This window comes from Notolepis coatsorum (assembly GCF_963971535.1).
Source record: "Notolepis coatsorum genome assembly, chromosome: 7".
NCBI classification, from domain to species: Eukaryota; Metazoa; Chordata; class Actinopteri; order Aulopiformes; family Paralepididae; genus Notolepis; species Notolepis coatsorum.
The window spans coordinates 114,171,620-114,192,807 of NC_140171.1; the positions used below are offsets into that span (position 1 = coordinate 114,171,620).

Below are 21,188 nucleotides of genomic sequence, written 5' to 3' on the forward strand. Positions count from 1 at the left end.
GGAGCTGTCCTTGTGTCTTCCGATGCAGATTGAAGCCCAGTTCTTCGTAAGCCTGTAGAGCTCACCAAAATAGACCCAAGCAGTGGAACTAAGCAGCCTTGAAAGTTTACTCTGGTGGTGGACGCTGTAGGTATTTATAGAAGCAGCTGTATTTACATTATTATGTTGTCATTCCAGAGGTATTCCTTGGAAAAATTCCTTGAGAATTTACCATTCTGTCTAACCAGTGTTTAACTTTGAGGTATGCCTGTTGTTCGAAGCTATTCACATGCTAGCTCCAAAAAGGCACAGTTGTGATTTTATAAAGATTTGATCGGTTCAGAATGCTGATGTTTGGATAAACACGGTTTGCTTACCTAACTATACAAAATAAGATATGTGAGACTTGAAATAATAATTAAAAAAAATGTGATTTATGATGTTTTAATTGTCTATTACAAAGTACATTTTAATCACATCAACATTTGCAATGTAAACAAATCATTCCATTAACCGAAACTCCAGTCGAGTTCACTAGTCACTTCAATGTTTAAATATCACTGTCCTGTTCTAGAAAAGATGCACAACAACTCCAAGATCTTAACAGTTTCAAACCCCCAGTCTATTGTTTCAGATGCAAAAGGTAATTCATATCTTCTAACATTAAAATCAACAGATAATGTCCAAGGCAAACAGGAATAGTCTATCTCGTAAATGCAATTACAGTACAGTACAGCAAAGTTAGAGATCAAGTAACGTACAATATAGCATAAATACACAGTCTATGTAGATGGAACACTCAAAGGCCTCGGATCCCCATAGGAAAGTCAAAACCATTCACCATCCTTGAAAGTTAACACTATACTTAGCCAAGAAATGTTGCTCTATTGAAACACTTCATTGGCCAACAAATCATATGCCAGCCATCTGCTGATGCCATATTATTATGCGCATACAGGTAATTTAGAGGTAAATATCATATACTGTAACATATAAAGCACCCCTACTATTCATATGCCTCCATACCTTATCTTATAGTTGGGTGTCTTTGGAAAGATGTTAAAAGACATTTGGTTCTTGCCATTTTCTTTTTTAACTGTAGTGATTAAGTACACCCTCTCTCCACCCTGTCGTGCATCTCTCCAGATTTTGGTGAATAACCTTTGGATGGTTTTGCAATCAATAGTTGTATTTGTTTTACAATATTGGTCGTTTTGGGGACAAATACTGTTCAGTGTTTCTCAGCATTAGTAAGATGGACCCTTTTGTGTGAACACTTTGATTGAATGCTGCTAGAATGATATGACAAGGGTGGGGTCGCAGCCTCCAGCCTTCCCGTGGAAACGGTTCAGCGGTGAGAGACTACACTACTTCTTGACAGGCGCAATTTCGTCTCCCTGTGGTAAAGCCATTTTTTTAAAGATTTTAATGATGACACTAACTTGCGCTGGTCTTATCATTCTCAATGGAATACCTCCTACCTATGTGATAGTTAAGGTAGGTGGGGATGGCAGAGGTGAGCAGAAGTATCCGTTAACGAGAACAGAATTCTCAAGCCAATACATACACAGACAAAATAATATGTGCTTGTTATGAACAACGGATGTTCATCTTAAGAGTATTAACTATTAGCTTATTATTGAATAAACATTGATCAGAGTAAATACCGTAGCTTATACTGTTATAACCATACCACATACTGTAGGTGGTCTCCATATGAACCATTTGAATAGCTTTACCTTTTACTTTTCTTGTTCTACAGGGAGGCGAATTAAGCTACAGTAGTTACAGTTGGTTGGTTTGTTCATGGTTTTCTATGAACTAGTTAGTGTTGCACCGAACATTGTTTATGGCGTGATCCTCCATGGCTATGTAGTGCAATAGATCATCCTGCTTTTCCCTCCTGAAAATGGAGTAAGTCTATTCAAAGGAATTAAAAACCTCACCACTGGACATAGTCAACATGATGGAGACGTTGTTACTATGTGAGACTGGGTAACTCTCCCGGTCAGTGTGTTTCACTCTTAACAGTCATAGGTCTTAACTTATTTAGAGAGAAAAATAATTGTAGAGAGAAAGCAAAAAGGTGAAATTATTGTGACTTGAGCTCTCAATATGACATTGTGTGAATAAAAACATACAGCTGTAATTCTCTCTTGTCTCTTTTTTTCTCTCAGCAATGTGTATGATTCAACCACAAGCCACACAGATATATCCCATGTTTACAAGACCTGGTTACCATGTGTGGGAATGGCTCAACACTCTTCATAGACCTTTTCAACCTATGTGATCTCTGACCCAAGCTCTCATTGTCAGTGTACCACTAACACTGATAACGACGCCGTCTTAGCAAGATGAATCCATGCTGGAGTCAATTAGTAACCCAAGTCTCCCATGGGAGGATTACTGACAGCGGGCTATCCATTTCTAGAGATGACAAACGGTGACCTTGCTTAAACTTGCCAACCTGCCCCGCGTTCACACGCCACTCCACCACCATGTAATACAATCAAATTGCTGTGAGAATATTAACAGTCTCGCCCATGTAAAATGTGGATGATAAATGAGCAGCTAGGAGGTTTACAACGTTAATGCGCCTTATATTATGTTCATAGACATAATATAATCAATGATGTGTTACATCAAGGATGATTAAACCTGATAATTGGCTTTGCCAGAAAATAAGAAAAGTAACTAAAAGTTGGATCAAATCACATTATCGCGATAATAACTATCTTTGATGCTAAACATACACTATGGGTCCTTCAAGAAGTTTCATGTTAGCTAGCAGTTACTATGCCATCAACAAACTTTCAAATTCAAAGTCATCAAGCTCTGCTTATATGTATAAAAAATGTTACTCTCCACACATGACTGCATGCAATTTCACTACACTGGTCAATAAGACAGTCAAGCATTTAACTAATGATACTCAAAAATAATGTGGGAAGTTTTATATTTAATTTTATCAGTAACATTGGAGAAAAAAAATCACATGGTAAAGTTGTGTCAATAGCCATTACAGATGGTTACACATTTAGGCCATCCTCAAATTTGCTGATAAATATCACTTCCTGAAAATCGTCCTGAATATTCAGTTTCCATCTAAAACAATGCCCGAAAAAGTGCAGAAGCCAGTTGTCGCCTTTTTCTTTTTTTGGTTTTTGTTTGGATATTTTTGGCACAATTAGTGTATAGCACCACCAAACTACACAATTCTGCCAAGCAGTCTATATTGGAAAGTAATCCTGTATATTGAAGCAATATTTCATACAAACAGAAGAATAGCGCTGGCGTCTTAGCACCCAGCTGGAGAAACAAGATTATCTTATCAGCAGTGAACAGAGTTCCTAGCTATGCTGCCAGCTCCTCTGGACCAGTACGCTAGAGAGAGAGAGAGCTCATGGTCAAAGAGAGAGGGAGATGCAGAAAGGAAGGTGGTGGTGGGTGGTGTGTGTCGGGGGGGGGGGTGATAAAGCACTTCTATTCTGGGCTTTCAGCAGTACAGTTTCTTCTTTCAAAGTAATCTCTTTTCACTTCCGTCTCTTAATGTTGTGAAAAGCTTATGTCTTATCATCAGTTGGCGATTCACAGCAGGGGAAATTGTTGCCTTCCTCTCTCTTTCTCTCTCTCCTTTTTATTCATTTCATTTGATGTTATCTTATTCTGTCCTGTCTTTTTTCAGCTGCAGCTGTTGCTGGTTCCTGTACTGTATATTATGTACTGCTATGCTTTGCCTGCTTCATATCACAGCCACTCAAATTAACATAGAGACTGACATTAACTTTTGATCTCACGGCCAATGGTACGTCATGTCATTTTATTTTACTTGGTCAGATGACCTAAACATAAAATACGGGCCACTTATTTGTCAAACACTTACCCCAAAGTTATTGAAATGGTCTAACTTCTTAAAAATGTCAATGGAGAGTCTGTCTGTTTACTGGGGGGGGTTGACATCTTGATTAGAACGTAAAATTCATAATTTTCACTCCAAGCCGCATTAGATTCATAATGGCAGTGCCCATTAAACAGACAGACTCTTTTGAGAAGATGGACAATTTCAACAACTTCAGTGTAAGCGTTTGACAAATAAGTGGCCCAAATGTTATGTTTAGGTCATATTAAATGCTTCTGAGTAAGTAAAATAAAATTACATGACAGATCAAAAGTTTATTTCAGTATATGTTCATTTGCCCGGCTGTTATATGAAGGAAGCAAAGCGTAGCGGTACCAGCAACTGCAACTGCTGCTTTGTCCTGGCTGAACCATGTTACGACACACTGATCTCCTGTAGAGTTGATATATTACTCATTGGCTTGTTTCAAAGATACTACCGAAGCATGTTTGAGTGAAGTATAAACACTTCATTTTGTTATCTATGAAGATCATGTTGGCAACTCTTATTTGGGGCACTGCTCTCTGTCTAAAAAAAAAAAAGAAGTTCACAGAATCAAAATAATACACAAGTGCTCAAAAGACAGAGAGATCACATACACTCAAACACAGAAACAAACAATAGTAAAAGAACAAAACTCTATGGTTTCCTTTTTCCTGTTGCAATCTCAAGTACCATTGGCCTCAGGTGAAGTGAGGCCTTAGGGTTGTGTCCTTTCTTCAATCAGTTATAACTAAATCAGCACCAGTAGAATTTGGCTGGTCCTGCACCCCCCCCCCCCCCCCCGCTCCAAGGGTGGCCTGCTGGCCCGTCCACCATCTTCACTCCCTTAGGGTCGCAGTCATTAACTGATGACAGTCTAGTTCCCCTCGCAGCTCCAGAGGCCCCGGCAGTCTCATGCCCGTCTTCTGATCCACACACCAGCACTTCCCGCGCAGCCCGTCGCGCGCAGGGTGGCACTGTGGACACAATGCACACAGCTGTCACTTTAAGGATATATGGCATGGCTTCTTGTTGTTGTTGATAAGATAAGATTAAGAGTAAGGTTTTCATTGTATGGCAAACTGTCTGTTTAACTGTGCACATGACAATAAACAATCTTGAATCTCTTGAAGATGGGGGTGTCATAGCAGGAGGGGGGAGGGGAGGTACAGGTATGGGCAGGTTAATGGTAGAAATATAGGTAATAAAATTGTATCTGAATATAAAAATATGAGAAGAAATAAACAATGTAAACAATATAACTAAATCTGAATATACTTTTTTGTTGAAAATGAATCAGTGTAATAATGTAATAAATAATAAATAAATAAAAATAAAGACTTCTTCTTCTTGTAAACAAAGGTGCAGATGAGGGTCTGTATGCCCTATCGGTTTATGTCAATGTTGTTGTTGTTTTTGTGCAATGGACCTATCTCAAGTCCTGTCCTCTTTTCTCCATCCTCCAATCGCAACTGGAGAGGGTGGGGCTTGAGATAGGTCAATTGTAAAATTAATTGCACACTGACCGCTGAAAGAGACTGGAAGTGAAGGCAGAATGGCTGGACATGAGAGGGATATAAATGGTAAATGGCTGCTTTTTTATATAGCGCTTTTATCCAAAGCGCTTTACAATTTGTTACTCAAAATTTTTTTTTTTTTAACTTTATTTTTTAGCGTTTATCGCTTTTTCTGGTCAAGCATGACCGACAGAAACAGGTTGAAATGGGATGTAGAGCAGGGGAAGACATTCTGAGAAATGACAGCGGGTCCGGGAATCGAACTCGTGTCCCACAGATCCGTGACGAGCACGATTTTCCCCGACGCAGAAATAGCGCCGAGATATGCGGTGAGCTACGGGAGCTCCCTGTTACTCACATTTTACCCATGCACTCACACATTCACACACCGACGGCGGAGGCAACCATGCAAGGTGCCAACCTGCTCATCGGGAGCAATAGGGGTTAAGTGTGTTGCTCAAGGACACATCGACACGCTGCCCGGGAGGAACTGGACTCGAACCGGGAACCTCCGGATTGCCAGACGACTGCTCTACCTCCTGAGCCACTGTCGCCCCGACTTTTATCCAAAGCGCTTTACAATTTTTGTTCCTCACATTTCCCCATTCACTCACACATTCACACGTGACGTTGAGCAATTAGGGGTTAAGGGGTTAAGTGTTGCGCAAGGACACGCTCTACCTCCTGAGCCACTGTCCCCACTGTGGAGAGGATAGAAGTCCTAGTGTGGAGCACACACTCAGAAAGCCTTGCAGTCCGAGAAAGACCGAGCACCTGTTGGGATGCTTTTAACGCATGCGTACTACGGTCACAGCCCTTTGTGATTGTAACAGCACATTAGACCCATTTGACTGTACTGTAGTTAGCAAAGCCCAGATAGGTACATAAAATGCTAGTCGCTAACGTTACCGTCAAATGGAAGTATGGAACATAAAACTGTTCATGTTAGATTGCTAACTGCAGTCAAATTGGTCTATTTCACTAGCATGCTAGGTAGATAACTTGGATGTGCATTACGCTTCATGTGTTAATTTGTGACTACCTTTTTTCTATTTCTTTTTTAATGGGGATGTGATTTAAATGTTCTATAAAGTGTTAAGAGCGATGCGCTGCTCTGTTGTTCTATAAAATGTTAAGAGCGATGCGCTGCTCTGTTGTTCTATAAAGTGTTAAGAGCGATGCGCTGCTCTGTTGTTCTATAAAGTGTTAAGAGCGATGCGCTGCTCTGTTGTTCTATAAAGTGTTAAGAGTGATGCACTGCTCTGTTGTTCTATAAAGTGTTAAGAGCGATGCGCTGCTCTGTTGTTCTATAAAGTGTTAAGAGTGATGCACTGCTCTGTTGTTCTATAAAGTGTTAAGAGCGATGCGCTGCTCTGTTGTTCTATAAAGTGTTAAGAGCGATGCGCTGCTCTGTTGTTCTATAAAGTGTTAAGAGCGATGCGCTGCTCTGTTGTTCTATAAAGTGTTAAGAGCGATGTACTGCTCTGTTGTTCTATAAAGTGTTAAGAGCGATGCGCTGCTCTGTTGTTCTATAAAGTGTTAAGAGTGATGCACTGCTCTGTTGTTCTATAAAGTGTTAAGAGCGATGCACTGCTCTGTTAGGCCGTCTAGACTCATTAGTACATCAACACTGATTATTGTATTGTAAATGAGGGCTATTTTATTTTATTGAACTATTTTATTGCACTGCAGTACTGCATCATTTTACTGTCTATTCTATTTTTATTTTTTTTATCCACTTTTTCTCCCATTTTCTATATTTTCTCCCATCCCAATTTCGTATCATCCAATTCAACCCTCCCCTGTCACGAACGCTGTTTCTTGCCTCCCACAAGCCGGCTGCAATGTGGACTAAGTCATACATAGCACAAGTCCCCTCCGGTACTTGAGGTAACAGCAGTCGCATCTTTTCACCTGCGCAGCTCGATCTCTCAGTGGCGAGGAGTAACGCGTGGGAGGCTCACGCTGCCCCCGACACTTCCTGATTCTACTGCGCAGGCGCACCAACCGACCTGTAGGAGTCGCTGTCCACAACGCCCGATCCCCACCCATCAGTTTCCCACCCCCTAATACGGCCAATGTGTATTAGTATGAACGACCAGCTAAACTGAAAGCAATGTGGAGTGCTGGGCTCGAACACTGTCTATTCTATTTTATTAACTATTTTACTGCACTGTCTATTCTATTTGATCATTTACTATTACTGCCTATTTTAATACTGAATCAAACCGTAAACAGAGAGGCCTATTGGGATGTTAAATCCTAATGTGAAAAACTGTGATTTGCATTACCTTTGCCTTATCTTTTTTATGCAAATTGTATATGTCTTATATGTCATTTTGTCTTTTTTTACTGATGTGAAGCACTTTGAGCTGCAATTTTTGTATGAAAGGTGCTATACAAATAAAGTATTATTATTATTATTATTATTATTATTATTATTATTATTATTATTATTATTATTATTATTATTATTATTATTATTATTATTATTATTGTTGTGAAGGATCAGATTAAACCGAATATATATATTTATTTATGGATATATATTTAATAGTATTTGTATATCGTTTGATATCCCTTGTATATTCCTTGTACATATACACTGAATATCCCTTTAGTCTACTAACAGCCCATAATAGTTTCATTCTACCATTGGACAAGAACCTGGCGCCAGCAGCCAAGCCCCTTGGTTCAAGTTCAATCGTGCCGACGAACATGTCGTTACAAGCCCGGTTCCGCGTAGGAATACGTCTGGCGAAATACGAATGGTACTATTTGTTCACAGCGCATATATATATGGCGCAAGTAAAGTAGAACTTTCTTTTTAGTCCATTAGTCCTTTACCCTCCAACCTAGTAACAGACGTGAAGCCTCACCCACGACCCACGTGTGGTGCAGTATGGCCTACTTGGCCTCAGAATAGGCATTGAGACATCGTGTGGATTAATAGTTGAATTGTCATAGTTTGGCACTATACCGTCGAGTGGGACGTATTTCTATTAAGTTAATAATAGTCTATTATGTATGGTGCATCGTTCGGTTAGAGTTATAAAGTGAGCAGTACCCCCATCGTTCCTGGCGTTATCTAGAGTCTTAACCAGGCTGGGCAGACCACGTGTGGTGCTTTCATCCGAGGAGTTCTGGGCCAGGACGAGTGGACCTGCACATTGGATTACTTCACCCGGACGACGGCGAGCCCTACACGGCTTGGATTATCTACTTGCTTTGGGTGCTTTGATTATGCCATGGATAACAGCCAACACTGCTGAGTGTTGGAACTACCCCCGAGAGGAGTCCAGGTGAGACGGCGCTCTACCCCGAGTGAGGTCGCCTCACGTCGCTTCGTTGTGGACCGGCAGCTACCGTCTACAAGAGGGCCCAGCTGTATTCATCTGTGGACCGAGGTTCTGTGGGCACCGTGTTCAGCACTCTGAATTCTCCCAAGAAATCGTTGGCCAGATGGGATATCGCCAGCGGCTCTCCTAACCCCCCCCCCCCCCCCTACTGACTTACAACCAGCGGGACCCCCCTTTAGTGTATCCAGCTATAATCATTTAAGTACCATTGCTATAGTTCCCTAAAGAACCAGGTTGTATACTTGCTCCCTGCGTAACCAGAGATTGGACATTCAATGTTGATTTGCCTACGAATACTCATTTGCCTTACAAGTGCATTCAAATCATAAATGTCATTAAGTGAACGTTGTATATACCCTTTGCTATATAAAATATTCGATTTATACATTTGTGTGGACTTCGTTTCATCAGGTGGGAAAGTGTTCATCATATCTATATCATGTACTGTATGGCCAGAAGTTAAAGTACATAGACGGTAGTGGTTTAATAATACCATACTTATCAATACAGTCAGGGAATTGTACCCCTCAGTTACAATTGGTCCTTCGAGCCGGAGGGTAACTAGTGTAATATTAATATAGTGTTATTAATATTGAAATGGCCTATGATGAACACTCCACGAAACGGTCCTCCTAACGTAGAACGCCCGCGGCGCAGACGACAGACACCTCAGTACTTAGAGGATTACGCTGTCAGTCAACTACCTAGCCTTCGACAAACGGTAAACGCGGTAAAAGTAGAAAGTAAAATTATGTCTGACCTTAACGACCAGGTTACCCCGACCACAGAGGCCCTAGTGGGTTCTAATGTAACTGACCAAGCTCACGGTGGGGACCAGGAGGGAGCTGACATGCCTTTACCCCCCGCCAATACCGAAGAAGTAGTCCCCGACCAGCCCCGGGAGGAAGACAACCCTACAGAGAGAGAACTCTGCACGGAAGAAGAGGAGGAGAGCGCCGAGGAAATAGAGCTCCAGGACTCCCCAACGAGTACAGCCAGGAGCGGCTCACCTCTACAACCGTCTTCCCCCAGCGAAGCGGAGAGGATGCTATCACAGGCGTTCCTCGTCAGCCTGACAGCCTCTACCGAACGCGATCGACTTCAGGGTGAACGCGATCGACTTCAGGGTGAACGCGATCGACTCCAAGCACAGACGCTTAGCGAGCGCGAACAACTCCAAGCGCAACAACGGAGCGAAGAAGAGCGCATACGCCTGGAGATGAGACGCCTTCAGACGGAAGAGAATATGGCAAGAGACCGGGCCGACGCCCAGCGCGCCGCTGCCGGTGCCCAAAGAGAAGCAGATCTCACCAAGCGCGAAGCCGAGCGCGACAGACTACAAGCCGAGCGCGACAAGTTACAAGCGCAGCTAATGGAGCAGCTGATCCTCAAGGCAACACCCTCTCCCTCCGCCAGGGGTTCAAGGAACTCGTCGAGACAACAGTCAAGGGCAGCGTCTCCTAACCGAGCAAGCGACCCTGAACTTGACCAACAGACCAAGCCTATACCCCCCGCAGACCCCCTTCCCAGACCGGTCCAAGCGAGACCCAGCTACAAGGAAGGAGCGGCATGCACTGCGGAGAAGCTAAATAAACGACTACAGGATCTAGAGGACCTGATAGAAGAAGAAGAGGGAGAGGAGGAGAACCAAGCCCGACGACAGCACAGTACTCCACCGGACCAGGAGGTCCAGTACAGCCCAGGCTATACCCCCGCGGCGCTGCGCTACAGACCCCCGACTCTATTCACGGGTGAGCACGACGCACGACCAGCCCCGAGGAATAGCACCTGGACCAGCGGGCCATGGTACCCTGCCGGTACCAGCCCACAGAGAGGCGCAAGAGGAGACTCGCCTAGGAGGTCTCTCCCCCAACGCTCGCCGATGTATCAGCCATCCACGGCGTCATACATTGCCACGCCGACGTTTCCAGACTTCACCTATGAGAATCGAGCACAGTACACGGAGCTCCGGATGTGCTTAGAGACAATGATGGTGGATGTCGCTGATGAACGCCACAAGTATGCAATATTACTGAAGCACCTGAAAGTACCGCGAGCGCACAATATAGCGCTAGCCTATGCCACCTCTACGACCCCATACACCGCGGCTCTAGCAGCGCTGGACCAGAGATATGGACGTATATGGGATTACGTAATCCAAGAGATAAGGCATATTGACCGCCTACCCCCAGCAACAGACAATCGCTCATTAGACGACCTGTCTATAAAAGTGCAGTCCCTGGTAGGGATGCTGGGAGCGCAACGGGAAAAGGGTATGCACGAGCTATACGCCAACTCTAACGTCGAGAGGATTTTAGAGAAGCTGCCACCCGCCAGACAAGAGCGCTTCAGGCGGCAGAGAGACCACCGTGATCCTAACGGTCCCGAACCATCCCTCCTCGATCTAGCCGACTTCCTGGCGAGAGAAGTCAGCAGCTTACGACTGGATACGTTCGTGCGGAGCACACCAAGCTCCAGAGAGGGACCCAGGAGAATAAACGATGGAAGAAGATCGGTGACTGTCATGCACCAATCAGAATCAGTACCGAGCAGTAAGAACCACAGTACCCCCTCGAGAAAAGAGAAGTGGAAGATGGTGTGCCCGTACTGCGAGAAGGAACACTGGCTGTCACATGTCTGTGACCTGTTCACAAAGATGAATGCAGAAGAAGTGAGTCAATGGATAAAGTCCAACAGGCGCTGTTACCGATGTGCGCGCAGTCACATGGCAGCCGAATGCCGCCTAAAGAAGAGGTGCAGTCGGTGTGACGGAGCCCATCTAGATGTACTACACGACAGTAACAGAAGAAAGCCTGCACCTGCACCATCGAGCAGCACCAAGGCAAGTGTCATGTACATTGACCCCGCCAGCAGCAGCGGCGCCCAAGTGCTCTTAAAGGTAGTCCGTGTAACATTGAGCTACCAAGATAAAGTCATGGACACTTACGCCGTCCTTGATGACGGGTCAGAGAAGACCCTTCTGCTCGCGTCCGCTGCGGCCCAGCTGGGACTGCGGGGGAGCGAGAACCAAATGACGATTCGGACAATAAGAAGAGATTTAAAGACGATAAAGGGCGAGAATGTCTCCTTCACTATCGCAGCAAGCGGGCAGCCAGAGCGACGGTATAGGATTACAAATGCTCCATCCTCAGTGGGTGGGGCATAGGGTGGGGATTGGAGAGTGGGTATAGAGGAACTTATAGTAGGACGGGTGGGTTAGGGTTTAGAGTAGAAGGGGGGGGGGCTGTAGCTGGGATGGTATTTTTATGTGTTCTATGTACTGTTGTCTTATATATGTGTAAGTGTTCCTCCTCTGAACTCCTGGGATTGACCGTCCGGGCCCGCCGGGATCGGCACCTCTGTACTCAGCCTGGCTGCACGGGTATGTTCTCTACGCACTTATACAAGCTCGACCATGGCTAAATTGAATATTTTAATTTGGAACGCAGGAGGGCTTAACGCCCCACACAAGCGTGCCAGTGTCCTTTGGCTATTGAAGAGGAGAAATATTGACCTTGCTCTCCTTAGTGAGACGCATTTAATGGTAGGTGACGTGTCAAGACTGGCAAATCGGCAATATCACGTTATCTCCGCATCCTCAGCCGATGATAAGACGAAAGGAGTAGTCATAGTTACAAGACGTAACCTTGATATCAAAATCTTGGATGTATGGTCGGACACGGAGGGAAGGATTACTATAGCAAAAGTTGAATTCTTGCATAGGAAGATGGCTATAATAGCATTGTATGCTCCTAACACGTTTGATTCAGCGTTCTATAATACAATCACGAAGAATATGTTGGAACTTAATGGATACGCTCTCATTGTGGGTGGCGATTTTAATGCGTGCTGGGATGCGGAGATGGATAGGTCTGGGCCCTCTGAAACGAGCGACCAGAAACGGGCCTCTAAGGCCCTCAGGATGTGGGCCAAAGACACGGGGCTCTCAGACCTCTGGCGCTTATGCAACCCCACCCTCAGAGATTACTCTCACCTGTCAGCCAGACACAAAAGCTTTTCTCGAATTGACTATGCATTCGCGTCCCCTAATATGTTTGATAGTTTCGATGTCTCATTGGTTCCCTTGGCTCTCTCAGACCACAAGGGGATTTTCCTTACGGCAACCTTTGGCAGGCTCTCCGCAAGAGCTCCCAGATGGCGTTTTAATTCGACCTTGCTAAAGAACGATGACTTCTGTTCTGAGTTCAGGAGTAAACTAGCAGAATTTTTGCAGATCAACGTTGGCACAGTAGAAGACCCTAGGGTCCTGTGGAACGCATTGAAAGGATTCATCAGGGGTCATGTCACACTATTTGCCTCCAATTTGCGAAAATCCCGGTCAAAAAAGCTAGAAGGACTGGAATCATTATATGCGGACCTATACGCATCCTTGCAAACTGACTATAATGAACGACTAAACACACAACGTAAGATAGTCAAAAAAGAAATAAACTCCATACTTAAACAACAGTCTGAGTTTTTGATACATAGGACAAGACAAAATTACTATTTTCACGGCTCCAGACCTAGCCATCTATTGGCAATGAAAATACGCTCAAATGATCATTTCTCAGATATCCCCTCGATTAGGACGAGCCAGGGTGCAGTCACTACTGATTCGAAAAAGATCAATGACACTTTTAAAGAGTTTTACTCACAGTTATATAGCTCAGAGGGTAATCTGGATGACTCTAGATTTGAATCGTTCATCGGCGGGCTTGAGATACCCCACATTTCTGAGGAAGAGGCCAAGGAACTGGGGAGACCGATTACTCTCGTAGAATTGAGGGAGACTATTGTTGAAATGCAGAGGGGTAAGGCGCCAGGCTGGGATGGTATTCCACCCGAAGTGTATTTAGCTTTCTGGGACCAACTGGGTCCATTGATGCTCGATATGATCAATTACGCTATCGAACAAGGGGAGTTCTCAAGAGATGTCAATATGGCGTTGATTTCTTTACTTCTCAAAAAGGACAAAGATCCCAATGATTGTGGTAGCTATAGACCCTTGAGTCTTCTCGGGGCCGATTTAAAGGTGTTTGCCAAGGTGCTGGCCCGTCGCCTGCAGAGATTTATGCCTGTATTGGTACACTGCGATCAAACTGGTTTTATCCCGGGGCGTCTGGCTGCAGATAATCTTAGGAGGCTGTTGCATGTAATCGATAACAGTAAAGACAATACAACTCCATCCACAGTTCTGTCTTTGGATGCCATGAAGGCGTTTGACAGACTTGAGTGGTCATACCTGTGGAAGGTACTTGAGGTCATGGGTCTTGGAAAGAGTTTTATTCATATGATTAAAGTCCTGTATGCCTCGCCGTCTGCGATGATACTGACAGGCAAAAACTGTTCCACACTCTTTCCAGTCTCCAGATCTTCTAGACAGGGTTGCCCTCTGAGCCCGGGACTGTTCGCGCTTTCCCTCGAACCTTTGGCCCAATTTATTAGGCAATCGGAGGACATCGTCCCCATAATGGTCAACAATACTCCACACAAAATTGCTCTCTATGCGGATGACCTGCTGATTTTCATGGACGACCCCTCCCGGTCGGCCACAAAATTATTGAGGATAATCGACGACTTTGGTAAATTGTCAGGTTTTAAGATTAACTGGAACAAATCAGCCTGCCTACCTCTTAATGAACTGGCCAAGGCGGTACGACTACCAGCTGATATCCCCATAGTAGAACATTTTAAATACCTGGGCATAGAGATATTCCCCACGCTGAACCAAACTACTAAGTACAACTTCACGGGTACTTATGATAAAATACGCCAGGATCTAGACAGGTGGTCGTCCCTTCCTAACTCCTTACAAGCCCGGGCTTCCATAATCAAAATGAACATCCTGCCTAGGATAAATTTTATTAGCTCAATGCTCCCCCTGCCCCCTCCAATAGACCACTGGCGCAAGGTACAATCGATGGTATCTAAGTTTGTCTGGAATAACAAACGCCCGAGAATCAAAAGGGCTACTACTCAACGTAGGAAACAAGATGGGGGCCTCGCAATCCCTGATTTTAAACTTTATTTCTGGTCCTTTTCACTGAGACCTCTGATGTGCTGGCTAGACCCTGTAGAGGCTGTATCGTGGCGCTCCTTAGAAGCGGCGGCGGTGTCTCCGCTAAGATTGCAGGATGTAGTGTACTCCACTGTCTCTATTGCGAAATGCCGGCTGAGGTATGGACCGATCATAACTCACGTGATCCAAACGTGGCGTAATGTACAGAGGTCGTGTGGGGTTAAATGCCCTTGGCACCTGGACTCTCCAATTTTTAATAACCAGCAATTACTTGTTGGACACAAGCCGGTTAATATTCCTCAATGGCAAAGGAGGGGAGTGCATACTCTGGAGGATATTTATGATAAGAACGGCCTCCGTGCGTTTCAGGACTTAAGAGAATTTTATGATCTTCCCGGCGAGTCCTTCTTTCTTTACCTTCAACTAAGGTCAGCACTGAGGGCGCATGGCGTACCGTGGGCTCAAGCCTTGCACCCACACCCCTTCCTCAGGCTCATAGTGGACAGGACGACATCCAGAGGGTTTGTCTCCGACTTTTATACGCTCTTAATTCAATCCACGTATAAAAATTTATCATTGGATACAATCTGGCGTGTGGATATCCCGGAGTTGGACCCCGAGTTTGACTGGGATGATGTTTGGGCAAATGTGGCATTATCTTCCCGCAACCCCAATCACCAGCAAATTAATTTTAATTATATTCATAGGACCTATCTTACACCTAGGAAGCTATTTGCTATGGGACTGATAACCGACTCTCGGTGCACTTTGTGCTCTCAAAAGGCCACTGGCACTTATATGCATATGTATTGGGATTGCCCACCAGTGGCCCGCTTCTGGAGGTCAATAACGGACAAACTTTCAGATCTGTGTGGCTTAACTATCCCATTCTCAGCTGTTACGCTACTCCTGAACGATATAACGACACTACCCGCGTCCGTACAACTGAAAAGGGTTGTCCTAGCGGGCGTCACAGCAGCGAAGAAGCTAATAGCAATGAGATGGAAGGAGCCTGAGAAGCTTACAATGATTAACTGGTCCCTAACTCTATTGGATGTGATTTATCTTGAGATATCCACAGCCCGGGTGATTGGGGTGGGACAGGCTGGAATTGACCTGTGGTTCGCAGCAGCTGAGAAGGTAAAGACCGCAGTGTGCGGCTGAGCGGGGTTGGGGTGCGTGTTCGGGTGAGTCCGGCGGTCTCTTGGGAGGGGGAGGAGGAAGTGTTTTTGTCTGTCTTGTCCCTTGTCTTGTCATCTTGAGTTTAGCTGGGGATATTATGGGGGGGCAGCTATTTAACTAGTTCTTCACTGTTTGGCCACTTTTACACGGTCTCTGTGAGTCTATGGAACACCTACAGGTTTTTGTTTTTTCATGAAGGTTCATTGCTCTGGTTTCAGGTCGTGTTCCCCCAAAAAATGGTCCTTGTGGTGGGTTGGAGATGTACGTTTTATTAATATGGGGTCACACGGCCGGGAATCGGGACTGAACACTGGGAAAGACCATTTATTAGATAGTACCCCTTGGAATTAATTTAGTAGGTTGAACTCTGGTTTCTTTTCTTTTGTCTGTATAATTGTTAGTCATTATTATTATTGTTTTTGTTATTTTCTTGTGAAGTTCTATGTATTGTGATTGTGGTTAATGTGTTGTCTTGTCTCGTGAGAATGTCAATAAAAAAATTTGATCAAAAAAAAAAAGGATTACAAATGCTTTCACCAGCCAAGAAATAGGACTATCGCAGTACACCTACCCCATCGCCAAGCTGATGGATAAATATGTGCACCTGCGTCAACTACCTATCCCGCTCATAGACGGCGCCACCCCGACCCTGCTGATAGGCTCCGACCATGCAGACCTCATCGTCCCGATAGACCGGGTCCATACAGGACCCCGAGGCTGTCCTGCAGCAGTCGAGACCCGCCTAGGGTGGACACTACAAGGCCCCCTCGCTAAATCTCTCAACCGAACAGCAGCCACTAGCTGCCTCCACTCCAGAGCGACAGAAGAAGACACCACTCTCCTGCAGCATGTCGAGAGGCTATGGACACTAGAGACAATGCCCTTTAAGAACGAAAAGAAAGACATTCGTTCTAAAGAAGACATTTACGCCATCAACCTCCTCGAGCAAGGGACAAAGAGAGTCACAGTCGGCGGAGTGATGAGATACGCAACTCCACTCCTGAGGCGAGAGGGAATGCCCACCTTTCACGCAAAGAAAGACGCCACGGAGCGGTATCTATTGAACACAGAGCGGCGCCTAGCCAAAGACCCCGCTCAAGAGAGTGTGTACCGCGCTGAGATTGAGAAGCTAATCACAGCGGGACACGTGACAAAGATTGACATTAAAGAGGACGATCAGACGACCGAATCATGGTACGTGCCGCACCACAAGGTCCACCACAACGGCAAGGATCGCATTGTGTTTAACTGCAGCTACCAGATCGGATCCCAAAATCTGAATAAAGAGCTCTTGCCCGGCCCCACACTCGGCCCCTCTCTACTAGGAGTGCTACTACGCTTCCGCCAGGACAAGGTGGCTATCAGCGGGGATATCAAAGGGATGTTCCTGCAGGTGAGACTAGTGGAGGAGGACAAGCCCCTGCTGCGGTTCCTATGGAGAGAGAGGATCGGAGATGAGCACCCAGCCATCTACCAGTGGGAAGTCCTCCCCTTCGGAACCACATGCAGCCCGTGCTGTGCTACATTTGCACTACAGAAACACGTCGCAGAGGACCCAGCAGCAGATGAAGAGGTCCGACACAGTGTGAAGAACAGTTTCTACGTGGACAACTGTTTACAAAGCGTTTCGACTCAAGAAGAAGCCGAGGTTCTCCTACTCAAGCTACGCGCCTCCCTGATCAAAGGCGGCTTTGATCTCAGGCAGTGGGCCAGCAGTGACCCGCACGTATTGCGCAGCCTCTCCCCCGCGGACAAGGCTGCCAGCAGCGAGACCTGGATGGCGACAATCCCAGGAGAAGCCCAAGAAATGACACTAGGACTAGTCTGGTGCTTCAAAACAGACTCGCTCCACTATAGACACAAACCCCTGACCACGGAGCAGGGAAGGTCGACGGCGATACCGACCACCAGACGGAGTGTGTACAGAACACTCGCCAGACAATATGACCCGTTGGGATGTATTCTACCTTACACCACCAGGGCAAAGATGATTGTACGAGCACTATGGGACAAGGACCAGGGCTGGGACGACCCAATACCCGCACACCTTGCCTCCACATGGAGAGAGTGGGAGACGGAGCTCCGCTCACTCCCAGGCGTCAATATACGCCGCAGCTACTTCCCACCCACAGTGAGGCCAGAGACATGCAAGATGGATCTACACGTCTTCAGTGACGCCTCCGAAGTAGCCTATGGATCGGTGGCCTACTTGCGTGCCCAAGAGAAGGGAGGAGAGATACACACTGCTTTCATCCTGGCTCGCTCAAGAATAGCCCCACGAAAGCAACAATCTATCCCGCGTCTAGAGCTCTGCGCAGCCCTAGCAGGAGCGCATCTAGCCACGTTAATCCAACGTGAACTCACCATTCCGGTGCACAGAACAATCTTGTGGTCAGATTCCACGACAGTACTCACATGGATCAAGTCTGATTCATGCAGATACAAGGTCTTCGTGGGAGTCAGAGTCACCGAGATTCAAGAGTTAACAGAAGCAGCGAGCTGGCGGTATGTGGACACCAAACACAACCCAGCTGACGTCATCACCCGGGGAATGTCCCTAGATGACCTCACCCGTCGCAACATCTACAGTGACGGACCAGAGTTCCTCCAGCTCCCGGAAGAAGAGTGGCCTACGCCCACCCCACGGGAAGCGAGTAAAGAGGAGGCTGAGAACAAGAAACCTATGTTCTGTGGACTGAGCACAGTCGCCTCCACAGACCCCAACATAGATGATTGCATTACCCTACAGAGTGCGCAGCTAAAGACATTTCTGCGGCACCACCCAGAGATTCAGTCCACTGCCGACATTTCAGCAGCTGACTACGAAGAAGCAGAACTTCTTCTACTACAACGAGCCCAGAGAGACTCGTTCCCCGATGAGCTAGACTGTCTACAGGGAGGAAAGCCCGTCCCATCAGACAGCAGATTGCTCCACCTGGCACCCGAGAGCGACGCCCATAATCTCATCAGAGTGGGTGGTCGTCTGCGGAGAGCCCCCGATCTACCGGATGACGTTAAGTACCCGATAGTCTTGAACAGCCGACACAAGGTCACAGAGCTGATCATAAAGAAATACGACGAGGATGTACACCACGCAGGAGCAGAGAGAGTCTTCGCGGAGATCAGACGTCGCTATTGGATACTTCAAGGAAGAGAAGCAGTGCGACGCTTCCAGCGAACCTGTCTAGACTGCCGAAAGTGGCGCGCGCAGCCCAGCATACCCCGGATGGCTGACCTACCTCCCTGTCGCCTCCGACTCGGCGACAAGCCATTCCACTCCACAGGCATGGACTGTTTTGGCCCGTTGTATATAAAGAAAGGAAGAGGAACCGAGAAGCGGTGGGGTATTGTATTCAAATGCATGACCACCAGAGCGATACATATCGAACTCCTTCCGACCATGAGCACAGACTCATTCCTTATGGCCTTCCGAAGATTCACATCACGGAAAGGAAAACCGTCTACATTGTTGTCTGATCACGGGACAAACTTCAAAGGCGGAGAAAGAGAGCTGAGAGAGAGCTTCCAAGCTATGGGCCCAGAACTTAAGACCCACCTCGCTCCATCCCAGATTGACTTCCAGTTTAATCCCCCGAACGCACCCCACTTCGGTGGAACCAGGGAACAAGAAGTACGTTCCATAAAGACAGCCCTGTACGCCGTGCTTGGGGCCCAGACCGTGGCGGAAGAAGTCCTAATGACAGTCCTCACGGAGATCGAGGGAGTATTGAACTCCAAGCCCCTCGGCTACGTCTCCAGTGATATAGCAGATGTCGACCCAGTCACCCCCAACACACTCTTGATGGGGCGGCTGGACCCCGCGCTACCCCAGACAATGTACAGGCCTGAAGAAGCGAACGGCCGAAGAATGTGGAGGTACAGTCAAGTACTAGCTGACAAGTTTTGGAACAGCTTTCTACTCCACTACCTACCGTCTCTACAGACCCGCCAGAAGTGGGTAAAGGAGAGAGACAATTTGACAGAAGGAACAGTCGTCATGATTATCGACCAGTCACTACCCAGAGCTATGTGGCCGGCTGGCCGCGTAAGCAAAGTGATCACCGGTGCCGATGGCAAGGTCCGAGCAGCCGAGGTGCTCGTCCAAGGGCGAACTTACACACGACCCGTGGCGAGGCTAATAGAACTGCCCAGACTCCCAGACACTATCGATGACGACCATGACCCCATGACTTTGTGAGTTGACTGACCCTTACAGCGGACCTTGAGTGGTAGACAGTGCGGTTAATCTGTCTCTGCTTAGCTAATTAGGTGGGACTAATTAGGGGGCGGCTGTTGTGAAGGATCAGATTAAACCGAATATATATATTTATTTATGGATATATATTTAATAGTATTTGTATATCGTTTGATATCCCTTGTATATTCCTTGTACATATACACTGAATATCCCTTTAGTCTACTAACAGCCCATAATAGTTTCATTCTACCATTGGACAAGAACCTGGCGCCAGCAGCCAAGCCCCTTGGTTCAAGTTCAATCGTGCCGACGAACATGTCGTTACAAGCCCGGTTCCGCGTAGGAATACGTCTGGCGAAATACGAATGGTACTATTTGTTCACAGCGCATATATATATGGCGCAAGTAAAGTAGAACTTTCTTTTTAGTCCATTAGTCCTTTACCCTCCAACCTAGTAACAGACGTGAAGCCTCACCCACGACCCACGTGTGGTGCAGTATGGCCTACTTGGCCTCAGAATAGGCATTGAGACATCGTGTGGATTAATAGTTGAATTGTCATAGTTTGGCACTATACCGTCGAGTGGGACGTATTTCTATTAAGTTAATAATAGTCTATTATGTATGGTGCATCGTTCGGTTAGAGTTATAAAGTGAGCAGTACCCCCATCGTTCCTGGCGTTATCTAGAGTCTTAACCAGGCTGGGCAGACCACGTGTGGTGCTTTCATCCGAGGAGTTCTGGGCCAGGACGAGTGGACCTGCACATTGGATTACTTCACCCGGACGACGGCGAGCCCTACACGGCTTGGATTATCTACTTGCTTTGGGTGCTTTGATTATGCCATGGATAACAGCCAACACTGCTGAGTGTTGGAACTACCCCCGAGAGGAGTCCAGGTGAGACGGCGCTCTACCCCGAGTGAGGTCGCCTCACGTCTCTTCGTTGTGGACCGGCAGCTACCGTCTACAAGAGGGCCCAGCTGTATTCATCTGTGGACCGAGGTTCTGTGGGCACCGTGTTCAGCACTCTGAATTCTCCCAAGAAATCG

The 21,188-nt window shown here is 46.3% G+C and overlaps 1 protein-coding gene across 1 annotated transcript in view; it reads right to left on the reverse strand.

Annotated features, from left to right (window-relative positions):
* Window positions 1–407: 407 nt before the first annotated feature.
* LOC311232249 (insulin-like growth factor-binding protein 4) overlaps window positions 408–21,188 on the reverse strand; it is a 112,104-nt gene continuing 91,323 nt past the window's right edge. Inside the window, 1 exon segment of the mRNA XM_084318989.1 lies at window positions 408–4,836. Within this exon segment, the coding sequence (XP_084175115.1) occupies window positions 4,699–4,836 (138 nt within the window). The 3' untranslated portion in view covers window positions 408–4,698.